At 36.8% G+C, this 25,091-nt stretch overlaps 1 protein-coding gene and 1 long non-coding RNA gene across 4 annotated transcripts; one reads left to right on the top strand and one right to left on the bottom strand.

Annotated features, from left to right (window-relative positions):
• Nucleotide 1: 1 nt before the first annotated feature.
• On the bottom strand, nucleotides 2-22,996 carry LOC127634893 (carnitine O-palmitoyltransferase 1, liver isoform-like). 3 transcript variants are annotated; one of them, XM_052114640.1, is made up of 19 exons: nucleotides 22,770-22,996; nucleotides 20,244-20,386; nucleotides 19,577-19,716; nucleotides 17,938-18,292; nucleotides 17,686-17,823; nucleotides 17,434-17,511; nucleotides 17,244-17,351; nucleotides 15,904-15,991; nucleotides 13,235-13,430; nucleotides 12,610-12,798; nucleotides 11,946-12,051; nucleotides 10,200-10,316; nucleotides 9,917-10,081; nucleotides 9,648-9,776; nucleotides 9,219-9,374; nucleotides 8,025-8,138; nucleotides 7,794-7,886; nucleotides 5,501-5,637; nucleotides 2-247 (listed from the first exon to the last, which is right to left on the bottom strand). In XM_052114640.1, exons 2-18 carry the CDS (start codon nucleotides 20,382-20,384, stop codon nucleotides 5,503-5,505), a joined length of 2,448 nt encoding a protein of 815 aa, XP_051970600.1. In that variant the 5' UTR covers nucleotides 20,385-20,386; nucleotides 22,770-22,996; the 3' UTR covers nucleotides 2-247; nucleotides 5,501-5,502. The 3 variants fall into 3 exon arrangements, with proteins under 3 accessions (XP_051970600.1, XP_051970601.1, XP_051970598.1); XM_052114641.1 differs by lacking the exon at nucleotides 2-247 and having other exon boundaries at nucleotides 2,746-5,637; nucleotides 17,938-18,039; nucleotides 18,121-18,292; nucleotides 22,770-22,995; XM_052114638.1 differs by lacking the exon at nucleotides 2-247 and having other exon boundaries at nucleotides 2,746-5,637; nucleotides 22,770-22,995.
• Nucleotides 133-1,130, top strand: LOC127634914 (uncharacterized). The gene is made up of 3 exons (XR_007969425.1): nucleotides 133-277; nucleotides 446-542; nucleotides 679-1,130. It is a non-coding gene; the product is annotated as an uncharacterized LOC127634914 (long non-coding RNA).
• Nucleotides 22,997-25,091: the final 2,095 nt, after the last annotated feature.

The raw sequence follows: 25,091 nt of genomic DNA, 5'->3' as shown, positions 1-25,091 counted from the left end.
TAGATTAAATAACATTATTTCCTTCACAATCCTGAGCTTTGTTTTGTATGTGTGTGTGTGTGTGTGTGTGTGTGTGGTGTAATTAACAAACATCAACTTATACTTTGTAATTGTTATGTAGGGTCTATGATACACTTGAGTGTTTTTGTATCAGAGAGGAGACAGGGTTGCAGTTAGAGGATATTGTGGTGACATTGTCTCCAGTCCATACCTGTCCTTCGGCATAGAGACGGACAACAAAGAGCTGCTGAAGAAAGAGAATAATCAACATGTAAAGGTAATAAAATGAAATACAATTAAATAAAAGTCACAAAAAAACAAACTCTCTGTCCACCTCTCTCAGACTGCTCAGGATATTCCGAAGTGAATGTCATGGTGTTGTTTGAAGGTCTTACCACTAGAGAGAGCTCTCCTCATTGTGACAATGCACCCTCTCCACCCACAGACAGTCCCATAACAGCAGAGAGGACACAAACTATTCAAACAGCTTCTCAAACTCACACAGAACTTGAGCAAGAGCCAACAGTCACCACATCCGCTTGGTAACATCAAATTATGTCAAAACACAGTTAATCTGCCTATAATCACTGTGAAATGATGCAAGAAGGTCTAAAATAGTTTGTAGCTGCAAGTCACAGTTCCTCTTACATTTCCGTCTATTCCTGCATGTTTTCACAGATTTGATGAAAGTGAACGGAAAGTGTTTCTGTCTCCAGATTCTCTCACAAAACTCCCTCTTATAAGCAAATAGGAACTTGTTTAACACAATCTTCTGTTCATGCAGGTAAAGTATCAAACAGGTTTGTCCATCAAATACAGTAGATATCATACAGAATCTGTGATATTGAATATAATATAAAAGTGAGCAGATGTCTCTGTTGAGAACTGTGTAAGTAAAGGTGTGAATCTCACACATCCTGCCCTGTTCACATTTCACCCCAAAACCAAATGCAAATAAAAAAGTAAAAATAAGAATTCATATTTTGCATATAGAAAATGCAGTGTTCTATTAGAACCCTTTATGATATTTATATATTACACATTGTGACATCAAGCACATTTTATCACACAATGGCCATGGCTATAATATGAAATACAGAGTATCATTCTCTTAACGGTTATGCATCTGGTATTTTCTTTCTAATTATGTAATGCTTTTTCTCATTATTTTAAGTCTTTTATTTTTTTGCAATATTTAAAAAAAATATATATATAATTTGAAATCAAAAGGAATACTCCGGGTTCAATACAAGTGAAGCGCAATTGACAGCATTTGTGGCATAATGTTTATAACCACAAAAAATATTTTGAATCGTACCCCTTTTCTTAAAAAAATACAATTAAAAGGTAAACGTGAGGCACTTACAATGGAAGTGAATGTGGCCAAATATTAGAGGGTTTAAAAGGAAGAAACATGAAACTTTACATTTTATAAAAACACATTAATTCTTCTGTTAAAACTAGTTAATTGTTGGAACTGTAACATCATCATGGCAATGAAATTGTATTATTGGACATAACTTCACACAAGTTTAGTAAGTCATTTTATCACACTAAAATCATGTTATCTCACATATTGTTTACGTCTTGTGGCTATACATTAGAGACAGAGAGTATTTGAATGTTTACGGATTGACCCCATTGAAAGTCACTGTAACCCAGAACTGTTTTTTAAAGAAAAGGATGGACGAGTCGAAATGTATTTTTATGTTAATCAAATTTATGCCACCAGGAATTACTGAAGTATTGAACCAGGAATAATCATTTAAAAGGCAGTACATCTGCTGCATTTTTCACGTTACACTCATGGCAATATGGGGGTAAAATGAGCTAAACTGTCCTGAATTTAATGTCACATTTAAAAATCAAAATCTGAAGCATCCCAATAAACTTTATGTTCTTTATGCAATTCTTTCTTTCATTTTCAAGGTAAAATGTGATCTGGACACCTCATTGAGGGATTCACCCAATAATGCATCATGGATAACTTTATAGTATCTTTTGGATAACTATAAGTATTGTTCTCTCTTTCAGTTTGGCTCATCACACATTTTATTCAGCCAACTGTGCTCATCAGTTTTGAAACATACTGTAGCTAATGAACAGCATTCTGTCTTTTTCTATGCTTTACTGTTTGTCAATTTTAGTTACCTGTTGGACATTTCCAAAGAGCAAATGGCAGATTTCACCGAAAGAGTGCAAGAGAGATCGCTGATGTATCAGGATTCACACCAGCACAAAACCAGAGCAGTGATGTATATGCTGTAGTCACAGTCAAAAACAACTGACCGTATAGAGTACACCCATATTTATTACACAGCTGTTACTACAGATGTATTGTGAACTACCTCAGCTTTCTGCATTTTACAAATACATTTTTTTAAACAAATTTAAAAGGTTTGTGTAAAAAGATGTATGCAGCTATTTATAATAAGGCTTCATAATAACTAATTAATTCTTTAATAAACGTTAATGGTCATATGAATATACAGTGTATGAGTCAAAGTTTACTGATAACTATTAGAATGCACATTATATATGGAATCATGTTTTTTAATTACTTATTAATGAAAGTTATAAGTCTCACTAACTTCCCGAAACTCACATTAACAGTACCCACAAACTCATTAACAACGAATCAGTGTTTGGTATCCACTTCAATCAAACTATTATCTTTATACTATACTTTCCAACGCAGAACGCAAACATCATGCCCATTATAATAACACCACAAACACACGTGTGTTTGAAACATGTTTAATTAAAAAAATTGACCTTTTGTCTTCCTTTTCTTTTACAAACAAAATGTAAAGGAAAGACAGATTGCCAGAGTACAAGAGAGAGTGTAAAGCTCTGCAGTGCACAGTAATATATCTGAAACCAATTGTGAGAAAATGCGAGTAGATACAGAATACAGTACTGGCCCAAGAGAATGAATACACATTCATAAGACAGATGAGGTAAAACATTGTCTTTTCAGACTATATCAGCACTACACAAACTCTTGCATTGCTACTGTTTTCAGTTTCAGGTTAATTATTAGAATACTGACAACAGCAGTTATAATAAAAACAATAGAAATCACAAGTGAGGTTTGAAAAGTCAGATATACAGTTTAAGGTGTATAAGCAGTGTTAGGCAGTACAGAAAAAGACAGCACATTGTTTTGAAGTATATATCAATATTTCCACAGTGACCATATAAGATGTGGATCTGAGAAATCATGCACTTGAAAGGCAACTTTATATTGTAACAACAGCTGAATAATGAGGATGCAGCCGAGACCACTGATAGAGTATCATACTGCCCACAGGTATAGCTGCCATAGGACCGAAAAGTGGAAATCAAAATGGTAACCAAAGTCATACGGCCCTTGCCTAAATGTTAACAGTGCTCCTTCATTTCAAATACTATTTTGTTCTTCTTGAAATGTAATGGCAACACTTTAATGCTATTAGGCAGAGGTCGCAGAGGACTAACAGCAAGAACGGAAACGTGAAATGCTTTTTCGATGTAGATTGTAGATTGATAATAGTGAGTTTTTGATATATGTACCGGGTTGTGATATTTTCCAATAAAATCCCATTCCTTTACCTTCAACATGCATCAATGTTGTTCAAACACATAACTGTTAATAGTTACAGTCATCATATGGTCCATATCGCATGTTTACCAGTATTTATGGAGCTCATTATCAGATTAAATCAATTTCAAGTTTTCTTTTTGCACATATACTGTATAGATGGCAAAATGCCCTACCCTTTATGTTTTTTTTATTTTTGATTAATGCGTACCACTATTCTATTAAATGCACACTGTATTATTCAAGACAAAATTTAGCTTCGCATCACCAATCAGAAAGGAAAATGTAAACTCTAGTAGCGGAATGGCAAAAATGTTACACAAAACTACATTTTTTTGTGACCAAAATATTCATTGGGGGTACTCAGAAGTGTGTGCAACTACTTCAAAATGAATTTACTGGGTTTAATACAAGTTGAGCTAAATTGACAGAGTTGTGGCAAAGATGATTACCACAAAAAAGTTATTTTGACTCATCCCTCCTTTTCTTTAAAAAGCAAAAATCAAGGTTACAGTGAGGCACTTATAATGGAAGCGAATGGGGACAATTTTTGGAGGGTTAAAAGGCAGAAATGTGAAGCTTGTAATTTTATAAAAGCACTTGCATTAATTCTTCTGTTAAAAATAGTGTATTATTTGAGCTGTGTATTATTATCATCGTTTTGGGATTATGGTGTTACGTCGTCATGGCAATAAAGATGTACAATTGTGTACTTATTTACTTAGAAAAGTTTAGTAAGCGATTTTATCACACTACAATTATGTTAACACTCATATAGTTTACGTCTTGTGGCTATAATATTCAATACAAGTGAGTATTTTAATGTTGACGCATTGGCCCCATTCACTTCCATTGTAAGTTAAATTAAAGAAAAGGAGGGAGGAGTCTAATTAATTGTTTGTGGTAATCAACATTATGCCACAAATGCGGTCGCTTGATCTTAACTCGTTTCAAATCGGAAATATACAAAGCAAAACCTGCAATTAATTGGCCTTGCTTCAACAACGGAGCTCAACTACATATCTAGAAAATACTAACAGAAACGTGCTGTTGCGTAAATGTTTTCTCCTCAGGCATCATTTTCTTTTGATCCCATTGGTAAATACATCCAACTCCAAATTCCTAAACACATCGTAGGTACAAAGTTAATGTTTTAAAACACTGTATTTTTAAATAATAAACCAAAATGCACACTTAAAATGAACGTGACTAAGTGAGATCAACATGTCATCTTCAATTTATCAGGACAATCATTATTAAAACTACAGTCAAGTGTAGTATTCCAAGTCATTAGTCACTGAAAACTGAAATATATATGGTAGTTCTGCTCTGGAATTCAAGTAAAACTGCACTGGATTTTAGGTCAAATTATTCCCAGACTTACACCTTAACATAACCTGTTAAAATGGAGAATTTCCATTGGGATGTGATGTGTAGTACTGTAAGTGCACAGAATGGCGATTTGATGTGATCTGAACCTAGGTCAGTCTTTTACACTATTAAGCTAACCGATTTGATCATCTACCATTAGACTCCCATCACCCTGGTGGTAATGTCCGCTAATAATTTAGATTCTTCATAAACTCTAAAAATTTGGACCAAATTGATTCTATATCATCTAAAAACTGGCCCTCACGGTAAACACAAAAGGTTTTGCGCTATCAAACTACCTCTGTATTTGAAATCCTCTTTCATAGTTTTATTTTTAATCTCACGGTTTTCGACGAAGCAGCTTCCACCATTATTACATTACATTGTTCATGGCTTCATGGCATCGACACATTTTTACAACAAGCATGGAATGTATGAATGCAAATTTGTACGGATGAATAAACATGCATTCAAATGAGCATGGACACACACACACACACACACACACACACACACTTTTTTCTGGTTGTGGTCTATCTGTTCTACCTCTACAGGTCTTTTTTGCTCTTGGGTTTCTGTGAGTGGTTCTGCTCAGGTTTGGACAGGTCGGTCTTGTTTGGTGACATCAACTGCAGGAGGTCCATCAGGGCCTGCCTGATCTGAGCTCCAAACAAATGAGAGTCCTACAAAAGAGGGTGTGAGAAAGCAGAATATTAGAGAAGAATTATGTGGCTTCAAACTATCACATTCATTTTCTCCATAACATTTATTTTAATAATAACTTATAAACCTGCGTGTTTTCAAATTCTTTTTTGCTAATAATATTGTGATTCACCTCAAAGCTGATTGGTTTGGTTCATGGCTCACAACTCTTTTAAGTAGGCTTTTATTAAATCCCTATGGAAGAAATAAATGGGAATATACTTTCAGAAACAAGTGATCATGTTGTCCTGGCTGGACCCGCCCACTGTGAAATCTCACTGGTCCAAAATCTTCACATACGGTAGCTGTATATAAACAGCAAATACACTATATGGACTAAATTATTGGGACACCTACACACTACACCTACAGGAGCTTTTATGACATCCCATTCTAAATCTATAGGCATTAATATCGAGTTGGTCTGCCCTTTGCAGCTACAACAGCTTCCACTCTTCTGGGAAGGCTTTCTACAAGATTTTGGAGTGTGTCTCCCATTCTTCCAGAAGAGCATTTGTGAGGACAAACACGGATGTTGGACGAGAGGGCCTGGCTCGCAATCTCCGTTCAAGTTCATCCCAAATGTGTTCGATAGGGTTGAGGTCAGGGCTCTGTGCGGGCCAGTCAAGTTCTTCCACACCAAACTCATCCAACCATGCCTTTCTGGACCATGCTGGAACAGAAAAGGGCCTTCCCCAAACTGTTTCCACAAAGTTGGAAGCATAGAATCTTCCAAAATGTCTTGGTAAGTGGAGGCATTACCATTTCCCTTCAGTGGAACTAAGGGGCCTAGGCCAAATCCAGAAAAACAACCCCATAGCATTATCCCTCCTCCACCAAACTTTACAGTTGGCACAATGCAGTCAGGCAGGATACGTTCTCCTGGCATTCGCCAAACCCAGACTCGTCCATTAGACTTCCAGAAGTGTGATTCGTCACTGCACAGAACACGTTTCCTCTGCTCCAGAGTCCAGTGGTGGTGTGCTTTACACCACTCCATCCAACGCTTGGCATTGTACTTGGTGATGTAAGGCTTGCATACAGCTGCTGGAAACCCATGCCATGAAGCTCCCGGTGCGCAGTTTTTGTGCTGATGTTAATGCCAGAGGAGGTTTGGAACTCTGCAGTTGAGTCAGCAGAGCGTTGGCGACTTTTACGCACTATGCGCCTCAGCACTCGGCGACCCCGCTCTGTAACTTTATGTGGTCTGCCACTTTGTGGCCGAGTTGCTGTTGTTCCTAAACGCTTCCACTTTGCAATAATACCACATACATTTGATCGTAAAATATCGAGGAGGGAAGAAATTTCACAAACTGACTTGTTGCAATGGTGGCATCCTATTATAGTACCACGCTCAAATTCAGTGATCTCTTTAGAACGACCCATTCATTCACAAATGTTTTAAAGGCAGACTGCATGGATAGGTGCTTGATTTTAGACACCTGTGGCAATGGGACTGAATGAAACACCTGAAGTCAGTGATTAAGAGGTGTGGCCCAATACTTGTACATATAGTGTACGTTCTGATTGGCTGTGATTTTGTCTCTATGCGTGGTATTTCATGTTCAACGAGTACAAAAAAAGTCATTCATCGCATCATTAGGACTAGGAACGAGTCAAGATGGTCGACTAGTCGTCCAACAACCAAATAGTCAATTAGCAAAGTGGATTAGCATTAGATTTTTTCTTATATATTTGGTGAGATTTTTAGTGGTGGTCTTTTAATTAGCATGCTAACATCATGCTGTGCTTTAGCTGTTAGACAGTTTGTATGATAAAGCACTCAAAATATAAGTGCCATCTTTAAATACACCCCTTTTAAAGCACCACTGCTACAGGGCGTATTTGGCCGTCACGACTTGCACTGTTTTTTTGTGTCTTGCGCTCTGAGCATTGCATTTTAAAATACTTCCACTTGTCTTGCATTCTGTTCCAGCCGTATTTGAACTCAAGAATGTGCTTTGCATAAAAGACCCCGTACATATGATCAGGGTCAGATGAACACGAAAGCAGCCTAATTATACAAGGCTTCTTTAAGACCGATTAGTGGACCACAGAACCCTAGATTGGATAGCCTACAGTGTCATTTCTTTACTTTCAAGAAATTGGTGTCAGAAGCACATATTGGTGTACTAACAGTCTGAGGGCAGGAGTATTTGCTGGAAATATGGAAGTTGATCATGTTTTCTCCGATGATGATGTAAGACACGCCATAACCGTCATCCGCAACCTGTTGAGAGCACACAAATGAAAATGTATAAAAAAACACATATAATATATAACATACAGAACGCAATAACATAACAAATGAAAGTGTTCTTTATGATGGTTAAGAGTACATTTGTGTCTAAGCATGAATATTGCTCACCGGCCCAAATCCTCCACCACAGGTAGTGTAGTCTGGGTGATTGACAAAATCGAACAGCTCCACCTGCTGGAGAGGAGTCTGACTGGTGGAGAGACGCCATGTTTCTGAAAGCACCTGATGAACACACGAAAGTCACAAAGCAGTCTTAAAATATTTAATATTACACCGTAAAAATATTTTATAAATAGATAGCTAGATGGATGAATCTCAAGAAAACATATCCAAGCCAAAAATGTAGTATCATTAAGATTAAAAACGTACGTTTTTATATTTTTCATTATTCTCAATGGTGATTTTCATTAGATTCTCATTAATGGGGGGGTCTGGGTAGCTCAGTGAGTATTGACACTGACTACCACCCTTGGAGTCGCGAGGCCGAATCCAGGGCATGCTGAGTGACTCCAGCCAGGTCTCCTAAGCAACTAAATTGGCCCGGTTGCTAGTGAGCGTAGAGTCACATGGGGTAACCTCCTCGTGGTCGCAATTAGTGGTTCTCACTCTCAATAGTGCCCGTGATAAGTTGTGCATGGATCGCAGAGAGTAGCATGAGCTTCCACCTGCTGCGAGTCTCCGCATGTCATGCACAACGAGCCACGTGATAAGATGCACAGATTGACCGTCTCAGAAGTGGAGGCAACTGAGACATGTCCTCCGCTACCCGGATAGAGGTGAGTAATTGCGCCACCACGAGGACCTACTAAGTAGTGGGAATTGGGCATTCCAAATTGGGGAGAAAAGGGGATACAAATAAATAAATAAATAAATAAAAAGAATCTCATTAATGTAACACAATGTTTTTTTATGTAGATCTGCTTAAATGAAAGACAGTACAACAAATAATACTGTGATCTATACTTGTAATGTAAAAGTATTTAATTAAGTAATTAGTCAAGTTGTTATTTCACGTTAACTATTGCATTAACTAATGTTACAACCTTAAAGTAAACCGTTATAATTTTATTTAAGCCAAAAATAATTTCTTGTTTCTTTCTTTTAATTTGTTGGTGAAATTAGACCTGGACATGTTCTTTCTTTTTGAGATTTGCTCACCTGCAACTGCATTTGGAAGGAAACATTTGTTTGGCAGATGTAAACTAATAGTAGGGACGTTCCCACACTCACAAACACACACACACACACACACACACACATATCCATGCAAACACACACACACACACACACACACACACACACCTCTTTGAGGAAGGGTGACTCCTCTCCCAGGTATTTGGAGACAATGTAGAGGCAGAACAGGTGTCTGTCGATGCCTGCACCGGTCATGGCCAACCTGTATAGCTGCTGGTGTCTCTCAGACGCTAAAAGGAACAGATGCCGACACACCTCCTTACTCTGCAGGACAGAGAGAGAGAGAGAGAGAGAAAGGTTTCAGGGGTGTGTGATTTTGTGCTGTAATACAAAAATGGGTGTTCAACAACAGTTAGTATCGAAATTGGTTTGAAGAATTGTAACATTTCACTGGCATTGGTATTGACTACAAAAATGTTTGCATTGTGAAAACCCTAATCCAGTGAATGATAACATAACTTGTAGTAGTAAAGTAAAATGTGCATGTGCATACTGCAAGCGTCCTTTATAAATAAGTCATGCTCAAGTGTTTGTTACCTCTCCATCCTCCAGTGCTCTAACGAAGGCACAGCTCTCGCTGGTGCAGGAACGCACAGTTTCAGTCCGTCCCTCACGGAACAAACGAGTCATAGATGCTTCATACGTCAAAGAGAATGTGCCTCGGTTCTGTATTGGGGGAGGAACAAGAGGAAAGGATGGATTAATGTGGTCAGATTATGCCGTGTCATTGTTCTGAGTCTAAATTCGGACTGGATAAACCACGGTCGAAGAAGCAATACATATCTCCACATCATGTCTAGTCTTACCCTATAATACGCCAGCTGTAATGCAATCTGAATGAAGGCATCTGGACTGATTTTACACTTTTTGATAGCACCCTTGCCAAAGTCTTCAAAGGGGAACACGTGAAAGTCGATGTCGTCAGCTAGAGCCTGAGCCACAGCTAGAGACTGTTCCACACGCTCCTGACACTAAACATGAACACAGAGGGATAGAGAGAGAGATCAATTATTTAGAGGCTTAATTAACTGTCACTATATACCATATATGTAGGTTCACATGAGAAGGTGTGATCAAGTGAGTTTGTACCTGTTCAGGTATGTCCCAGGTTAATCTCTGAGGTCGAAGCAGGGAAGAGTCAACCTCACCTTTACAATGACCCTCTACATTATATCCCAGCTGGAAACAATCTGTAGTCATAACATACTGAGGGAGAGAAAGATATAGAGTAGGGAACAGAAAAGGAAAAACATAAACATTATAACTAGATTTAAAAAATTTCTGAAGAAAATGTGAGTGGTGGCCAAAGCATTGCCATATGGTTGTTCGAGTGTTGTGGGTGTTGCCAGGGTATTGTTAGGGTGTTCTGAGTATTTTAGTATGTTGCGATGCAGTCGCAAGGGTGTTCTGAGTGTTTTTAACAAGTTGCTGAGTGGTTGCTAGGGTGTTTTAAGTATTTTTATTATGTGCTGTGCGGTTGCAAGGGTATTATTAGTGTTATATCATGTTACTTTGTGGTTGATAGGGTATTGTAATTTACATTTACATTTATGCATTTGGCAGATGCTTTTATCTAAAGTGACTTACAGTGCACTTGTTACAGGGACAATCCCCCCCCGGAGCAACCTGGAGTTAAGTGCCTTGCTCAAGGACACAATGGTGGTGGCTGTGGGGATCAAACCAGCGACCTTCTGATTAACAGTTATGTGCTTTAGCCCACTACGCCACCACCACTCTTTTCAAAATTGTTCAAATTGTTTTGATCAAGTTGCTATGCAGTCAGTAGGGGGACACCCTACCCTGAGTGTTTATATTGTTGCTGTGTGGTTGCTAGGGTGTTCTGAGTGTTTTTAGCATGTTGCTGTGCGGTTTTTAGGGTGTTTTGAGTGTTTTAGCTTGTTGTAGTTGCTATGGTGTTCTGAATGTTTTTATTATGTTGCTGTGAGGATGCTAGGGTGTTCGGAGTGTTTTTAACATGTTGCTATGTGGTTACTTCGGTGTTAAGTGTTTTAGCATGTTGCTTTATGGTTGCAATGGTGTTCTGATTGTTTTTAAGACGTTGGTATGTGGTTATATGGGTGTTGAGTGTTTTAGCATGTTGCTTTGCGGTTGCTATGTTGTTCTGAGTGTTTTTAATCATGTTGCTATTCGGTTACTAGGTTGTCCTGAGTGTTTTTAACATGTTGCTTTGCGGTTGCTAGGATGTTCTGAGTGTTTTTATCATATTGCTGTGTGGTTGGTAGGGTGTTCTGAGTATTCTTATTTTGCTCTGCGGTTGTTAGGGTGTTCTGAGTGTTTCTATAATGTTGCTATGTGGTTTCCAAGGTGTTCGGAATGTTATTAGCATGTTGCTATGCGGTTGCTAGAGTGTTTTTTGCATGTTGTTATGTGGTTACTTGGGTGTTGAGTATTTTTTATATGTTGCTATGTGGTTGCTAGGGTGTTCTGGGTAGTTGTTTACTGGTCAAAACAGCCCACCCTTAAGTCTCTAAAATAATCTGGTCCGGCTTATAGATTTGACTCGAGTTTAACTGATGCATGTCTGTATGGCAAAATAAGTAAATGGAACTGAAAACTGTAAATTCACTCGCTTAGAAAATAGCAAACAAATCCACATGATTGAATGTATAGTTTAAGTCTGTAACACAAAACAATGCAGCGCTGGAGTTTAATACTTGTGGTTTGTTCAAGTCCCCAACCCTAATTATGAGCAATCGTAGTAGTGACGCTATTCCTGGTAAACACCACTAATTAGCCTCTCTGACTTTGTCATGTTCATTTGTTCATTATGTAAACATTGTCTCTTTTTTGTCTCAGTCACTCTCTCTCCCTCACCTCCCACAGGTGAGCCATTATAGGTGCATCTGCCCAGGAGTGCTCAGCGTTGAGTCCATTCTTCCCGTTTTTATACACCACCACAGTGAACGACTTATCAAACCACCTTAGACACACAGAGCGCAAACATGCAGAGTTTCAAAACACTCCATTTCTTAAAATTAGATATCATGAACTAACAAAGAACAGTACTTTAACAAAGATTAATAAATGCTGTTTATGTTAATTTCAACATAAACTAATGCACTGTTCAAGTCAAAAGTTGTATTTGTTATTATTAGTTAATGCACTATGAACTAACATGAATAAATACTGAACAATTGTATTTTTTATAAACTAAGAAAGAGTTATATATGCTGTCAAAATATATTGTTCATTGATAGTTAATGACTAATGTTAACGAATGGAACCTTATTGTAAAGTGTTACAAATTTATTTATAAAAATATGGAATCACAAATGATATTGTCAGCATAACAATGTGATTGCAAAGTTATATCCAGGTTTAAATTCCTTTTTTAATCCCAAATTTTTCAATGTGGACTTAAACCTCACTGCATGTTGAATATTTGGCATTTCTGTAGTCGAATTGTCCCGAACATTAGATAATGCTGAGGTTAATGTTTTGCGAATTTGTTTTGGACAAAGTGACCAGGTCCACTCACCTGTCGTAGCACCTGCCGTGCAGCAGGGACTTAGCGTAGCGATCCAAATTGCCAGCTGGATCATCTCCCATCATGCCTTGCTCATCGTCGTCCAGTGAAACAAAGAATGCCGCTTTCTCAATGCAGTCCAGAGATCTCTTATTCACCCCTGATCCGAAGAATTCCTTCCTGGCTTGAGCCCAAGGGATTCTAGAAAAAACAACTCATCATAAACTTAAAAACTTGGCATTATGCTGGTTCTTCAGCGTTTTAGACATATTACTAATATGAATTAATATAATAGCGATTATATTAATGTGATAGCATTGTTTATGATTTAGCACTTATTAAAAAAAGGCTAAATAAATGATCCCCTACCAATAAGCTGCAAGCTAGTTGCTAGACTTCCAGTAAAATGTACCATATTATAGTTTAGCATAAATTATCTAATACGAAGCATACATAAGTTATGGAAGACGTGCAGAAACTGGCCTTCTCACAGCTGCCCTGATTCTTTGTGTACAGTCACTGAACCTTTGGCCTGTATCCATAAACACAGTGTGTGTATTTACGCAAACAGCTTTGAGTACGTGTGTTTGCTTTTCTGTGTCAAACAACCCAGTTGAAGTATATCAGTAGACACTACCTGTCCCCTGCCGTCAGAGCTGCTAGTTTGGCCTCTCCGGGCGCTGGGGGTGACGTGTCGTCAAGGATACGCTGAATCTGCTGTTCGATCTCTCTGGGAGACAACATGCGGCCAGCATGGTACAGCCACAGGCGGAAATATCGTCCTTTGTGGAACACGGCGACATACTCGCTGTCCTGCCAGTGGACCAGTGAATCTAAACACACAGACACACACATGATACATGTAAAAATGATGTAAACAAGTTCTGTTGTGTTCATGCTTTGTGCTTATATGTTTTCCTTTTGAACACCTCCAAAGAATTCGACTCTTCCCTCCTTTTTTTTAAAAAAAAGAAAAAAAGAATGTGGGTTACAGTGAGACACTTACAATGGAAGTGAATGGGGCCAATTTTCTTAATGCTAAAATACTGTTTCAAAAGTATTGCCACAAGACACAAAAAATGTGCATGAAAACCTGATTTTACTGTGATACAATCACTAACCTTTTCTGTGTAAAGTCATAGCCACTTTTACAACTTCGTTGCCATGACGATGTAACATATTAAAGTGCTTTTATAAAATGATAAGCTTCACATTTCTGTCTTTTAACCCTCAGAAATGGTACCCATTCACTTCCATTGTAAATGCCTCACTGTAACCCAGATGCTTTTTTGCTTTTTTTTCTAAGAAAAGGAGGGATGAATCTAAATACATTTTGTGTTAATTAACATTATGCCACAAATGCTGTCAATTGAGCTTAACATGTACTGAACCCGGAGTATTCCTTTAAATGTCATCTATCCATGCTAAAGGAGCTAGTGTCACCTACAAAGGCACATCTGGTGTACCTAATCAGAAATATTTACACATGATTTTGCCTCACTATTTACTACTTTCAGAATGCAAGGGGAAAATTAAATGATTCGAAACATTAAGAAATTTCAACTTCATGTATAAAATATTTTTGTTTTATTTATTTTATTTATTTACAGTATGTGTAATTATTAAATAAATATAAATGTATGCAATATCACACGAGCAAGAGTGCGATATGGCCCTACATCAGCACTGCTGTGATTAGAGTGTGATATTGCTTATATACAACTTTTCAATGTAAAATTTATAGTAAATTTTTTAAAATGTGGAAAAACTGAGTACGGTCACAAAACCCATTTGTGCATGGAACTACTTTCACAACCGATCTGAATCTGTCGTTGCTGGTTCAAACCAAATGATGCGTCCAAGCCTCCGTTAGTAATTCAAAAACGTCACTTCGAAAATAGTATCACGGTTTGTGCTGTTTCTACCAAGTTATTGGATAAACGAGGATGGATGTGTGTGTGTCTGTGTGTGTGTGTGTGTGTGTGCGCGCGTGTGTGTGTGCGTATGAGTGAGTGATCACCTGTTGCCACACCCAAGCAGAGATGCTGTCAGCTTTCTGAGATCAGTAGAAAAATAGCATCCAAGCGGCGGTATTTGTACGTTTAAAGCCGTTTAAAGCTATTTTCTAGCTGTAGTATTGTAGTAGTTATAATATGAGCGATCACGAAGAGCTGTTGTATGTAAACAATGACTGACGGATTCACTTCACGTCACCAACTGCTCATATTACACACAAAAATTATCTTTTGCCACCACCTGCTGGCTAACATATGTAATGTAAATAAATAAAATAGAAAATACATGTAAGAGACACTTATACAGTAACTCCTAACACATCTACACTGCTCTTACACTTTAGTTTAGGACGATGAACACAAGTGGAGTGATACACACAGTGAAGCGTTGGAGTGCTGATGATGTCAGACCATCAGTGCTCATGGAACATCTCTCGTCCAATCAGATTCGAGGACCGGAACTTACTGTTGTATATTACGGTGTATACCTGTTTTATTTGAACTGAATAGCAGATTAAGTCAATTTTCAATAAAATAATACAAGCAATAGTCTGTTTCAAACAGAAAGCAGGGGTTTTCAATGCTTTCAAAGTTAATTATAATCATTAAAAGCTTTAATATACTACAGAGATGAAGGGATGTCACATGTTTTTGTGCATAGAACCAGAGTGTGTTTACAGTTGCAGCTGGTTTTATTTACATTACATTTGGCAAACCAGCAGATCTATGACGTAGGGTCCAGTTCCGATCTGCTTGGCAGTGAAGTGTCCATCATTTAAACCCTATGTAAACGTATTAATATTAAGTAATTCGTTATGAGCAATTCAGTTGGAACGACGCTTCAACATATGGCCACAAGTGTTCCTCCTTTGAAGTGCCCTTCAGAGGCATATTTATCCCATTCGGAATGCAGGGAAAACCTCCCTTTGGGGACGTGCTCAAAGGCCAAATTGATTAAAGTAAATAATGTTTTTATATATAGAAATAATAAAAAATTGTTCTCTTTTAGGGCTAGGGTTGCCATCCATCCATCCATCCATCGTCAACCGCTTATCCTGTGTACAGGGTCGCGGGGGGCTGGAGCCTATCCCAGCTAACATTGGGCGAAAGGCGGGGGACACCCTGGACAGGTCGGGCTAGGGTTGGTTCATGTTTATTCTAATTAACTTGATATAAAACATGCTCATTCCTCATTTAGATTGTTCAGTAAACATGTATAGAAGTGTGTGTTCCTGGTTTCTTTCAGAATACTTGCAAGAAGTATGCTTGCATGTGCGTGTTAGCGTGTTACCCGTCTCTTCTCCTGGTATGCGTGTGGTGTTGAAAATCCTCTCACACTGCGCTGCACACAGAGGGATATTTAAACCCGGAACACGACTCTGACATAGAAAGAGAGAGAGAATGATGAGTCTGGAGGAAATAGGTGTTATTTTAAGACTTAGAAACGATGAAGCAGCCAAAACAACAGGGATAATGGGAGGCTACAGTACAGCAGCTAGTTTGTGCTCCAACACACATTCATGCACAATCACATGTTGCAAAGGCCATATTCTGAATCATTTTCCCCATATGTTCACTTATGATGTTAAGCAAGCTTTCATGCATCAAAAACTACCGTGATATGATATGATCATATGATGATATGATGGTGAGAAACAGATCAATATTTAAGTCTATAAATCTCCACTTTCAAGCAGCCTTTTGCATTACACCACCTACTGGGCAGGAAGGAGAATTCATAGGAAAAAACACTTAAATGATCTGTTTCTCACCCACACCTATCATAACCCTTCTGAGGACATGGATTAAACCACTGGAGCCATATGGATTACTTTTATGCTGCGTTTATGTGCTTTTTGGACCTATAAAGACCAACAGAGCTGAAATATTTTTCTAAAAATCTTTATTTGTGTTCAGCAAAAGACAGAAGTCATACACATCTGGGATCGCATGAGGCTGAGTAAATGATGAGAATTTTCATTTTTGGGTGAACTGTCCCTTTAAAGCACTTAAAATGGAAGTGAATGGGGCTAGTCCATAAACACTGTTTTAAAAGTATAGCCATGAGATGTAAATATTATATGTCAACATAATAGTTTAGTGTGATCAAATTTAGTGTGATAAAATTGCTTAAGTTTTATCCAATAATACAACTTTGTTGTCGTGATGACATAACATTGGTAAACCTCACAATCCTGGTATTGGATATACGGTAACTTTATACAGATATGGTTAGATCACAACATTTGACTTCAGTAAGACTGGGGGGTGGGGAAAGTCACCTTTTTAGCTTATCGTGGCCCGTTCGGCACCGTTTTGCAGCTGGCCCCCCGGGAAAAGTCCCATATCTCCCTATGGCCAGTCCGCCCCTGCATTAATCCAACTGAAATCGTACCAGTTTTGCGACAGCCTTGGCAACGTACACAGAACTGTAAGGTGCTGCTACTCTGTCCTTATTCAAACACCCACAAAATCTATTACACTGTTTCCAATCTCCACCCATAGCTTATCAAAGCTCAGTACAAAGCTAAAAAAAATCCTCCAATCAATCTCTGTCCCTGCTTGTGGTGACAGGAGCAGGGTTTTACACCTCACCCAATATCATCTGTCAGGACCGCAATGTGTACTCACAGGTTTGATTTCCTCTCTGTTGAGTTTCCTGCGGTACAGGAGACAAGCATGCAGTGTGTTTCCGGCTCTTGCAGCTTGAATTGGTGTCGGTGTCACATACAGGAAGTCCTGAGAACGAGGAGAGGAGGGGATTAGATGAGGCAGATATCAAGACAACTTACACACAAGAAGTTGTGTCTGTGAGCTGTACCATTCCATAGTAGTTGCTATTGACCATAATTGGGCTACGCCCCCTCAGGTAGATATATTCCTCCCACCAATCACTGACCTTAAAGAGACAGAACCAAGTTGTGACATTCTTTAAAATATCTATTTTTGTGTTCCACAAAAGAAAGAAAAGTAAAAAAATTTGGGTTTGGAACAACATCATGGTGAATAAATGATGACAGAATTGTCATATTTGGATTGTTATGTGGATTGTTTGTTTGCTGGTTGCACTCACATAGTTGGAGGCCCACATAGCTTTGAGTTTGAGGTACCACTGCAGACGATTCCCCAGACTGCTCTCAAACTCTTTGGCTAGAGTCACCATCCGCTCATATTCAGCATTGCTCATCAGTGGACGTGCAGATTCCAGGTACTAGAAAGAGACATCGTTTGGAATGTTGATAAATAATAATGATGTATTCAGTTGTTGCATTGAATGTTCACATTAAATATCTTGCAATAGTAATGAAAGACATGACAATCTCACCCTCTTGACTGTATCTTTGACCGCTGGAACGGGCAGGTTGGGCAGAGACCCTTGGTAGCTGTACAACAGAGGCTGCCGGCCAGAGAAGATCCGAACCATGGCCTGAAATCGAGTGCATTTAATTATTATTACACTTTGGATGACTGTAAGTAAGGTGTGTTTGAGAGTATTGCTAGTACTAACCGCCCAGATTTTAGTGGTGTTGGACACTTTCCCGTGTTGTTCAAACATCCAGCCGTGGTAGGACAGTAACTGCTTTAGACAGAGTCTCATGGTGAAGATCAAAGACAACCAGAGGACGGTGCTGAATAACACTGCAGAAACCACCGTCCTACACTGCATGCTCAAAGAATCACTGCAGATATAGGGGTTAATATGACATTATTATTATTATTTTTATTACCACCAAAAATAGAAAAATTTAAAATATGGTAAAAAATATAATAATGACATAAAATATCTATATTATTATTATAATAAATATGTTTAGTATTATTTTTATTATGTTAAAATAATACTCAAATGTAAATAAAAAACATTTAAAATTAACGTATAAAAGTTTTGTATTGTTATTACCATATATTAAAATAAAAACAAATGTAAAACAAATATATAAATATATTACAATATTACTTCTTTCCATAAAATTAAAATAAAACTACATTTAAAATTAATATAAGTTCAGCATTATTTTTATTATCGTAAAATAATATTAATATAACATTATTTTTAAATATAACATAAAATATGATTATTATTATTTTGTATTACCATATATTAAAATAAAATTAACAAAAAATAAATACCAAAATGATAATATTATATTAATTATTTCCAGAACATAATATAATAAAAATACATTTAAAATATGTTTTTAATTATTTTTATTACCATAAAACAATAGTCAAATAAAATGTAACATGTCATTTTTACTTTTTTAATTTCCATAAAAATATTAAAATAAAATATATTTAAAAATAGAAAATTCATACAAAAATATATTTATTATTATTATTTAATTATCATAAAATATGAAATAAAATAATAAGTGTATTTATTTTTATAAACACAAAATTAATATTAAAATAAAAAATACAAATGATTTAAAACATACAAATTATACAAAACATTTATTTTATATGAAAAAAAAATCTGTATTGATCCTTTGTCCAAATATGTCATTTTGTATGTAATATGTAATATTGTATGCCAACAATCATGACAATAAAGTCCTTTTAAAATTGGAAAAACTGAGAGAAAGAGAAAGAGAGAAGTCTTCAACTTCTAAGAATAAAATGATGAAATTAAGGAACACAAAAACATGATTTTCATGTTATGCTTTTGTTTGAATTAAGGCATATGATGGTGCACACCTTTTTAGGAGTGTTCATGAGTTCATGGGTGTGTAACCCTATCTTTTGAAAAGCTTGTTAAGCGAGTTACACAAGAGGATGACCAATGTTTCAGTATATCTTGAGAGTATCTGAGTCTCTACAGCTCATCTCACACTGATTTGATTCAGATTTGTTAAGCAAATCCTATCTTTAGATTGAAAGTCTGCACTGATATTTGCAATGACTCAAATAGGAATTTTGTGAGGCAGCAATGTGATTAGGACTATGATCCATCACTCTTTTACCTGACCGGTAGGTGTTCCTGGATTTTAGCAATGAGGCCCATTGAAGGGTCCGAGCGGGTGTACATGGTGGCCAAAATGGCTACGACAACAAACAACCAGGAGGAGGGGCTAGCAGGATACACGCCAGTGATTACGTTGTTCTGTACGAGAGAAGGAATGTACGAACGCAAGAGAAAAATAAGGACAGGCACCCAGAATAAACAAAAGAAAACTAATAACTTTCAAATCATGCTGGATAAAGATTTAAGTTAGATTTTAAGAATTTCTAGAACTTAGGACAAGAAAATACTACATACAATACAAAAATCACACAAACATGTACAAATATCCATAGAAAAATGTATGTTTACAGACAGATTTATTCATTACAACATGAAATGAATTGTACTATTTACATTTTTAATAAATGCTCTTATTGTGATCTAATTGTGTGTGTGTATAGTCAAGTCCTATCCATCTGCAATTGATTGGATCGTGCAAACTGGCATCTATATGACAGGAGAAAGTTACTACATTTTGATTAAATACTATTATAAAAATCTTCTTTTTGATTTGGAATAACATGAACAGATAAATCATTCACAATTTGACCAGAAACATATAAATAAATATGTATAATGACTTTAAAGCAAAGTATGTGTATGTATGTTTTTGTGGTAGTCTTTACCTTCAGACGTACGACACGTTTCTTCCATGACCGCAGGCCTGACAGATAGACCTGTCTCAGGGCCTGATGAGAGAGCTGCAGGTCGATCCCATCTGGAGTGATAGTAAACTGAAACGCCACAGCCTGATGCGCTTCTGCCATTTCTAGAGAGAGAGAGCGAGAGAGGAGCTTTTAAAACAACAGCATCAAATTTAATTTAAGCAAAGTGGCATTATGTAGCTTGTGCATGCCAGTGCATTATTGCTCTCAACATATACACATCCAATTCCTATCCGTTTTATGTCCCATTTATGTGCATTCGCTAGTTGTTAGTACATCATCCGTTATAAATCCACATTGATATTTTGTGATATTATGAAATATGATATTAATGCAAACGCATTGAATGCTGAAACAGATGGGCTTAGATGCATTTCATGCCTATAAAAATGTATCAACAAATATATCAATGAGTTTCCAACTTTAAAGGGATAGTTCACCCAAAAATGAGAATTCTCTATCATTTACTCACCTCCATGCCATCCCAGATGTGTATGAATTCTTCTCTTCTGCAGAACACAAATGAAGTTTTTTAGAAGAATATTTCAGCTCTGTAGTCCATACAATAGAAGTAAATGGGTGCCAAATGGTTAACAATCCAAAAAGCACATAAAGGCAGCATAAAAGTAATCCATCTGACTCCAGTGTTTTAATCAATTTCTTCAGAAGTGATATGATAGGTGTGGTTGAGAAACAGATCGATGTTTTAGTTTTTTTTTTGTTGCTATAAATTCTTCTCCCTGCCCAGTAGGTGGCAGTAAGCATGAAGAATGTGTATCACCAAAAATACAAGAAGAAGCATGTGAAATTGACCTGTTTCTCTCCCACACCTATCATATCGCTTCTGAAGACATTGGTTTAACCACTGCAGTCTTACTGATTCATTTTATGCTGACTTATGTGATTTTTGAAGCTTAAAAATGTTGGCACCCATTGACTTGCATTGTATGGACCTACAGAGCTGAGATATTCTTCTAGAATTCTTCATTTGACTTCAGCCGATGAAAGAAAGTCAAACACATCTGGGATGGCATGAGGGCGAGTAAATTAAGACTTTGTCTTAAAAATTTTGGGGTTAACTAACTATTCCTTTAAGATGAGGTTCAACTTTTCAAACAATGTTTATTGTGGACTTTAGGCCCTTCTTATATAACTCTAATTCACTCTTCCCCTTTATCTAGCCTTGTCATGTTTTAAAATTCTCCTTTCGTTAGACTAGACAATCAAAGGTTATGTACAGTAAATATAAATATGTAAAATCACTCCCACGTCTACATCCAGACAAGATGTATCCATGGCAACGGTGTTGTCATGGTAACTAAGTGCAAACGATTCCTTTATCCCTGCATGTCTGCTCAACCAAAACACTGTAAAAGTATTAAACCAGATTCACACTGTGTGCAATTGAACTTTCATACATACTGTGACATTAATTATACATACAACACATACAGATTCAAGTGGCTTGATGGGCATGGTAGCAAAAAAAGCTTTACATTGCAAAAGCATTAGTTACATTATTACGACTATCTTCTATTTAGCATTTTTTATACAAAAAAATGATGACAGCATAACAAATAAATCATAAATCAGATTTTAAACTCCAGACTTTATTAAGGTGTCTCAGACTTTTGGACTCCCCTGTATACACTGTTAAACATACAGCACATATTCAGTATAATTACAGGCATACTAATATAAAGGAACTATTTATCCAAATGTTAGTTATAATGACCTAAATGTACCGAACTTCAAATAGAATTCCACGTCCAACTGAGAGAACATGCAAATGAGAGAATATGCAAATGAGGATCTGACCTTAAACTGCACTATCAAAAGTGTCCAGAAGAGGGCAAACCATGAATTCAGCATGAACTTTAACCTAATTAAAAATAATACCCTTAAATAAATTCATATACGTTGAACTAACGTACTGGAGAGTGATCAGTTGGAATAAAACATCTTAAAACATGTTTAAAAGATAAAAAAAATAAACATAAAATTATAAGAAAGAGGTGTCTGTTCATACATCAGCTTGTAAATGCAGTGACAATCTGCTCTTATCACTTACTAAGACAGTTGTAAATATACAACCTTAAAACAGTAGCCAATCATAATATAGTCATAGCAATCACAATATATCTGGCGGTAAAACGCACCCGGTCCCAAAACCAACATGCTCAGCTATGGATTATGAATTGACCATAAACATAGAATCAGAGGCTTAATTTAAAGACGCAATACAAGCAAACCATAAAAACTGCATAAGTTGAATTCCACTGGAAATTAGAGCAAATAACTGTCAATGGTCAGTATGACCAAGGCCAAAAGTACCGCATGATGATTAGCACACAAGCTAAAATCCAAAAGCTGCAATTAGTACAACAACGCCCATTTTCTTAATACCGTAAACCCCTTCTAGATTACTATAGATCAACATGCATTACATCTGCATTACGGTGACAGACAGAAAGCATCCTTCCTTACCTGCTGTTTACTGATGCACTGATGACGGGAACAAAGTGACGGTCACGTCTTCTTTTCCTCCCCTCTGCTTTTAAGGAACATAAATATAAAATAAGAATAACAAATTAAGAGCACGCGCGCACAATTCTCAATATACGATGCTGGTTGGGCACAACAATGGAACAATACAATGGAACGCAACTGGATACAAAGTATCTTTGATACAAAGTGCGTAAGAATGTAACTGATACAAAGAAGAGGGCGGGAAAGAGCGGCTCAGAAGTGTGCCACGATTGGTCAGAAGGTGATGACGTCAAACAGTTCAGGTCAATGGCCACTGCGTGGGGTTGAACTGTGGAACATCCTGACGTGCGAGTTGGCGAATAATAGGATAGAATGAACTGTAAACCTGCTCTGATTGGGCGTCATCGCTGTCAATCAAAGATTATGGCCAGGCAGCAACGAAATGGCTTTTACTATGAGCTCGGGTGTGGGGTGGAGGCAATGTAATGATTTTAAAAGAAACATTTCGATGTTAAATAATGAAGTAGCGCTAAATAGTTTGTGCAAAACAGTTTCCTCTGCTTGATAAATAGTGAATACTTTTACGTGATCACTTTAGTTCATATAGAAATTTGAACAGCTCTTCTAGTGTTTTGCGTTTAATCTTGCTTTCGTTGGCTCTTATTGATAAAATCAGATGGGACAGGAATCCATCATTGACATTTAATCTCGGGCGCCCTCTAGGGGTTTTGTAGCCAATAACAGCTGCATTGTTGTGCAGCCTTCCATGAAGAACTTTTCAAGGTGTGAAGTATTCCCTGCAGGACAGTAAACATTCAAAACACACAGCTGTTATTCTACTAAAATATTGGCATGGTGAAAATCTTGAAATGTCAAAATGTTCCTATGTAGTGATACAGAAGATGGATGGATGGTATTGAACATCATGCAACCTGGATTATGTAATCAGATGACACAAATAAAGTACTTTTAATTAGATACATTTTTTAATGTGTTCAGTCAGATTACAGTATTTTTATGGATTACACAATTTTACACAATTTCCTATCAGTCTTGACTTTCAAGAAGTCTAAAATGTCTTTAAGTAATCCAAAAGTAATCATATTACATTACCTTAAAAGTGTAATCTAAAATATTTTGTTACTGATACAGTTAATTGTGCACATTTTCAATCAGCACCAAATTACATTTCAAAAGTAGGTCTTGCACAACACAGCTTTCATTTATTTTGTCTTACATAAAAGCTAATTAATTAATTATGTTGTATTATTATTATTATTTTGGCAACACTTTACAATACGTTTCCAGTTGTTAGCATTAATTAACTACCTTAGTTAACATTAACTAACAATGACCAATACTTTTACGGCATTTAATAATCATGGTTAATATTAATTTCAACATACAATACATTTTTTAAATCAAAAGTTATACGTCAAGATTATTTAATGCAATATGAACTAACAATAAGCAATTTTATTTTTATAAACTATCATTTTACATAAAACAAGATTATTAAATTCTGCAAAAGTATTGTTCATTGTTAGTTTGTGTTAACTAAACTAAAACAAGTTATTACAACATAATTAATTAATATAGTTAATTGTTAGTTTATCATACCTAATGCATTAACTAATGTAAACAAACCCTTATTATCACATTTAATGTGATATCTTACCTTACCTGATATTTATAAATGACACCCTTATTGCTGTGTTCAATTAGTTTTGTATTTACATTTACATTTATGCATTTGGCAGACGCTTTTATCCAAAGTGACTTACAGTGCACTTATTACAGGGACAATCCCCCCCAGAGCAACCTGGAGTTAAGTGCCTTGCTCAAGGACACAATGGTGGTGGCTGTGGGGATCGAACCAGTGACCTTCTGATTACCAGATTACCAGTTATGTTCTTTAGACCACTACACCACCACCACTCCTATTTCACTGGTTTACCCAACTACTTTACAACATGCACTAGATTTTTTTGTTTGGAGGATAGGATTGACAAAAACAGCAACTATGTTAACAGTCTGTTATTGGGTTTTTTAAAACCAACATAAGCCTAGATAACCACAGCTAGAGAAAACAAGCATTTGTGTAACTTGACAATTGACTAAAAACCTTACAGTTATTGTAATAGAGTCATAGTGACAACTTGCCCCGGTGATCAGCACAGCTACAAAATGAAAAGAAATATTTAAAAAAAAAACAGTCGTGGATTCAGAAAAACAAATACACGCAATACCGGACTTGACCATACGAGTCGCTGTTTCGCGCCTTCCACTAGCAATGAGCCCGTGATGAGAGCCAGCAGG

This window comes from Xyrauchen texanus, chromosome 42 (assembly GCF_025860055.1).
Source record: "Xyrauchen texanus isolate HMW12.3.18 chromosome 42, RBS_HiC_50CHRs, whole genome shotgun sequence".
NCBI lineage: Eukaryota > Metazoa > Chordata > Actinopteri > Cypriniformes > Catostomidae > Xyrauchen > Xyrauchen texanus.
The sequence above is the reverse complement of the archived record's forward strand: the minus strand, read 5'-3'. Positions and strand labels throughout refer to the sequence as shown.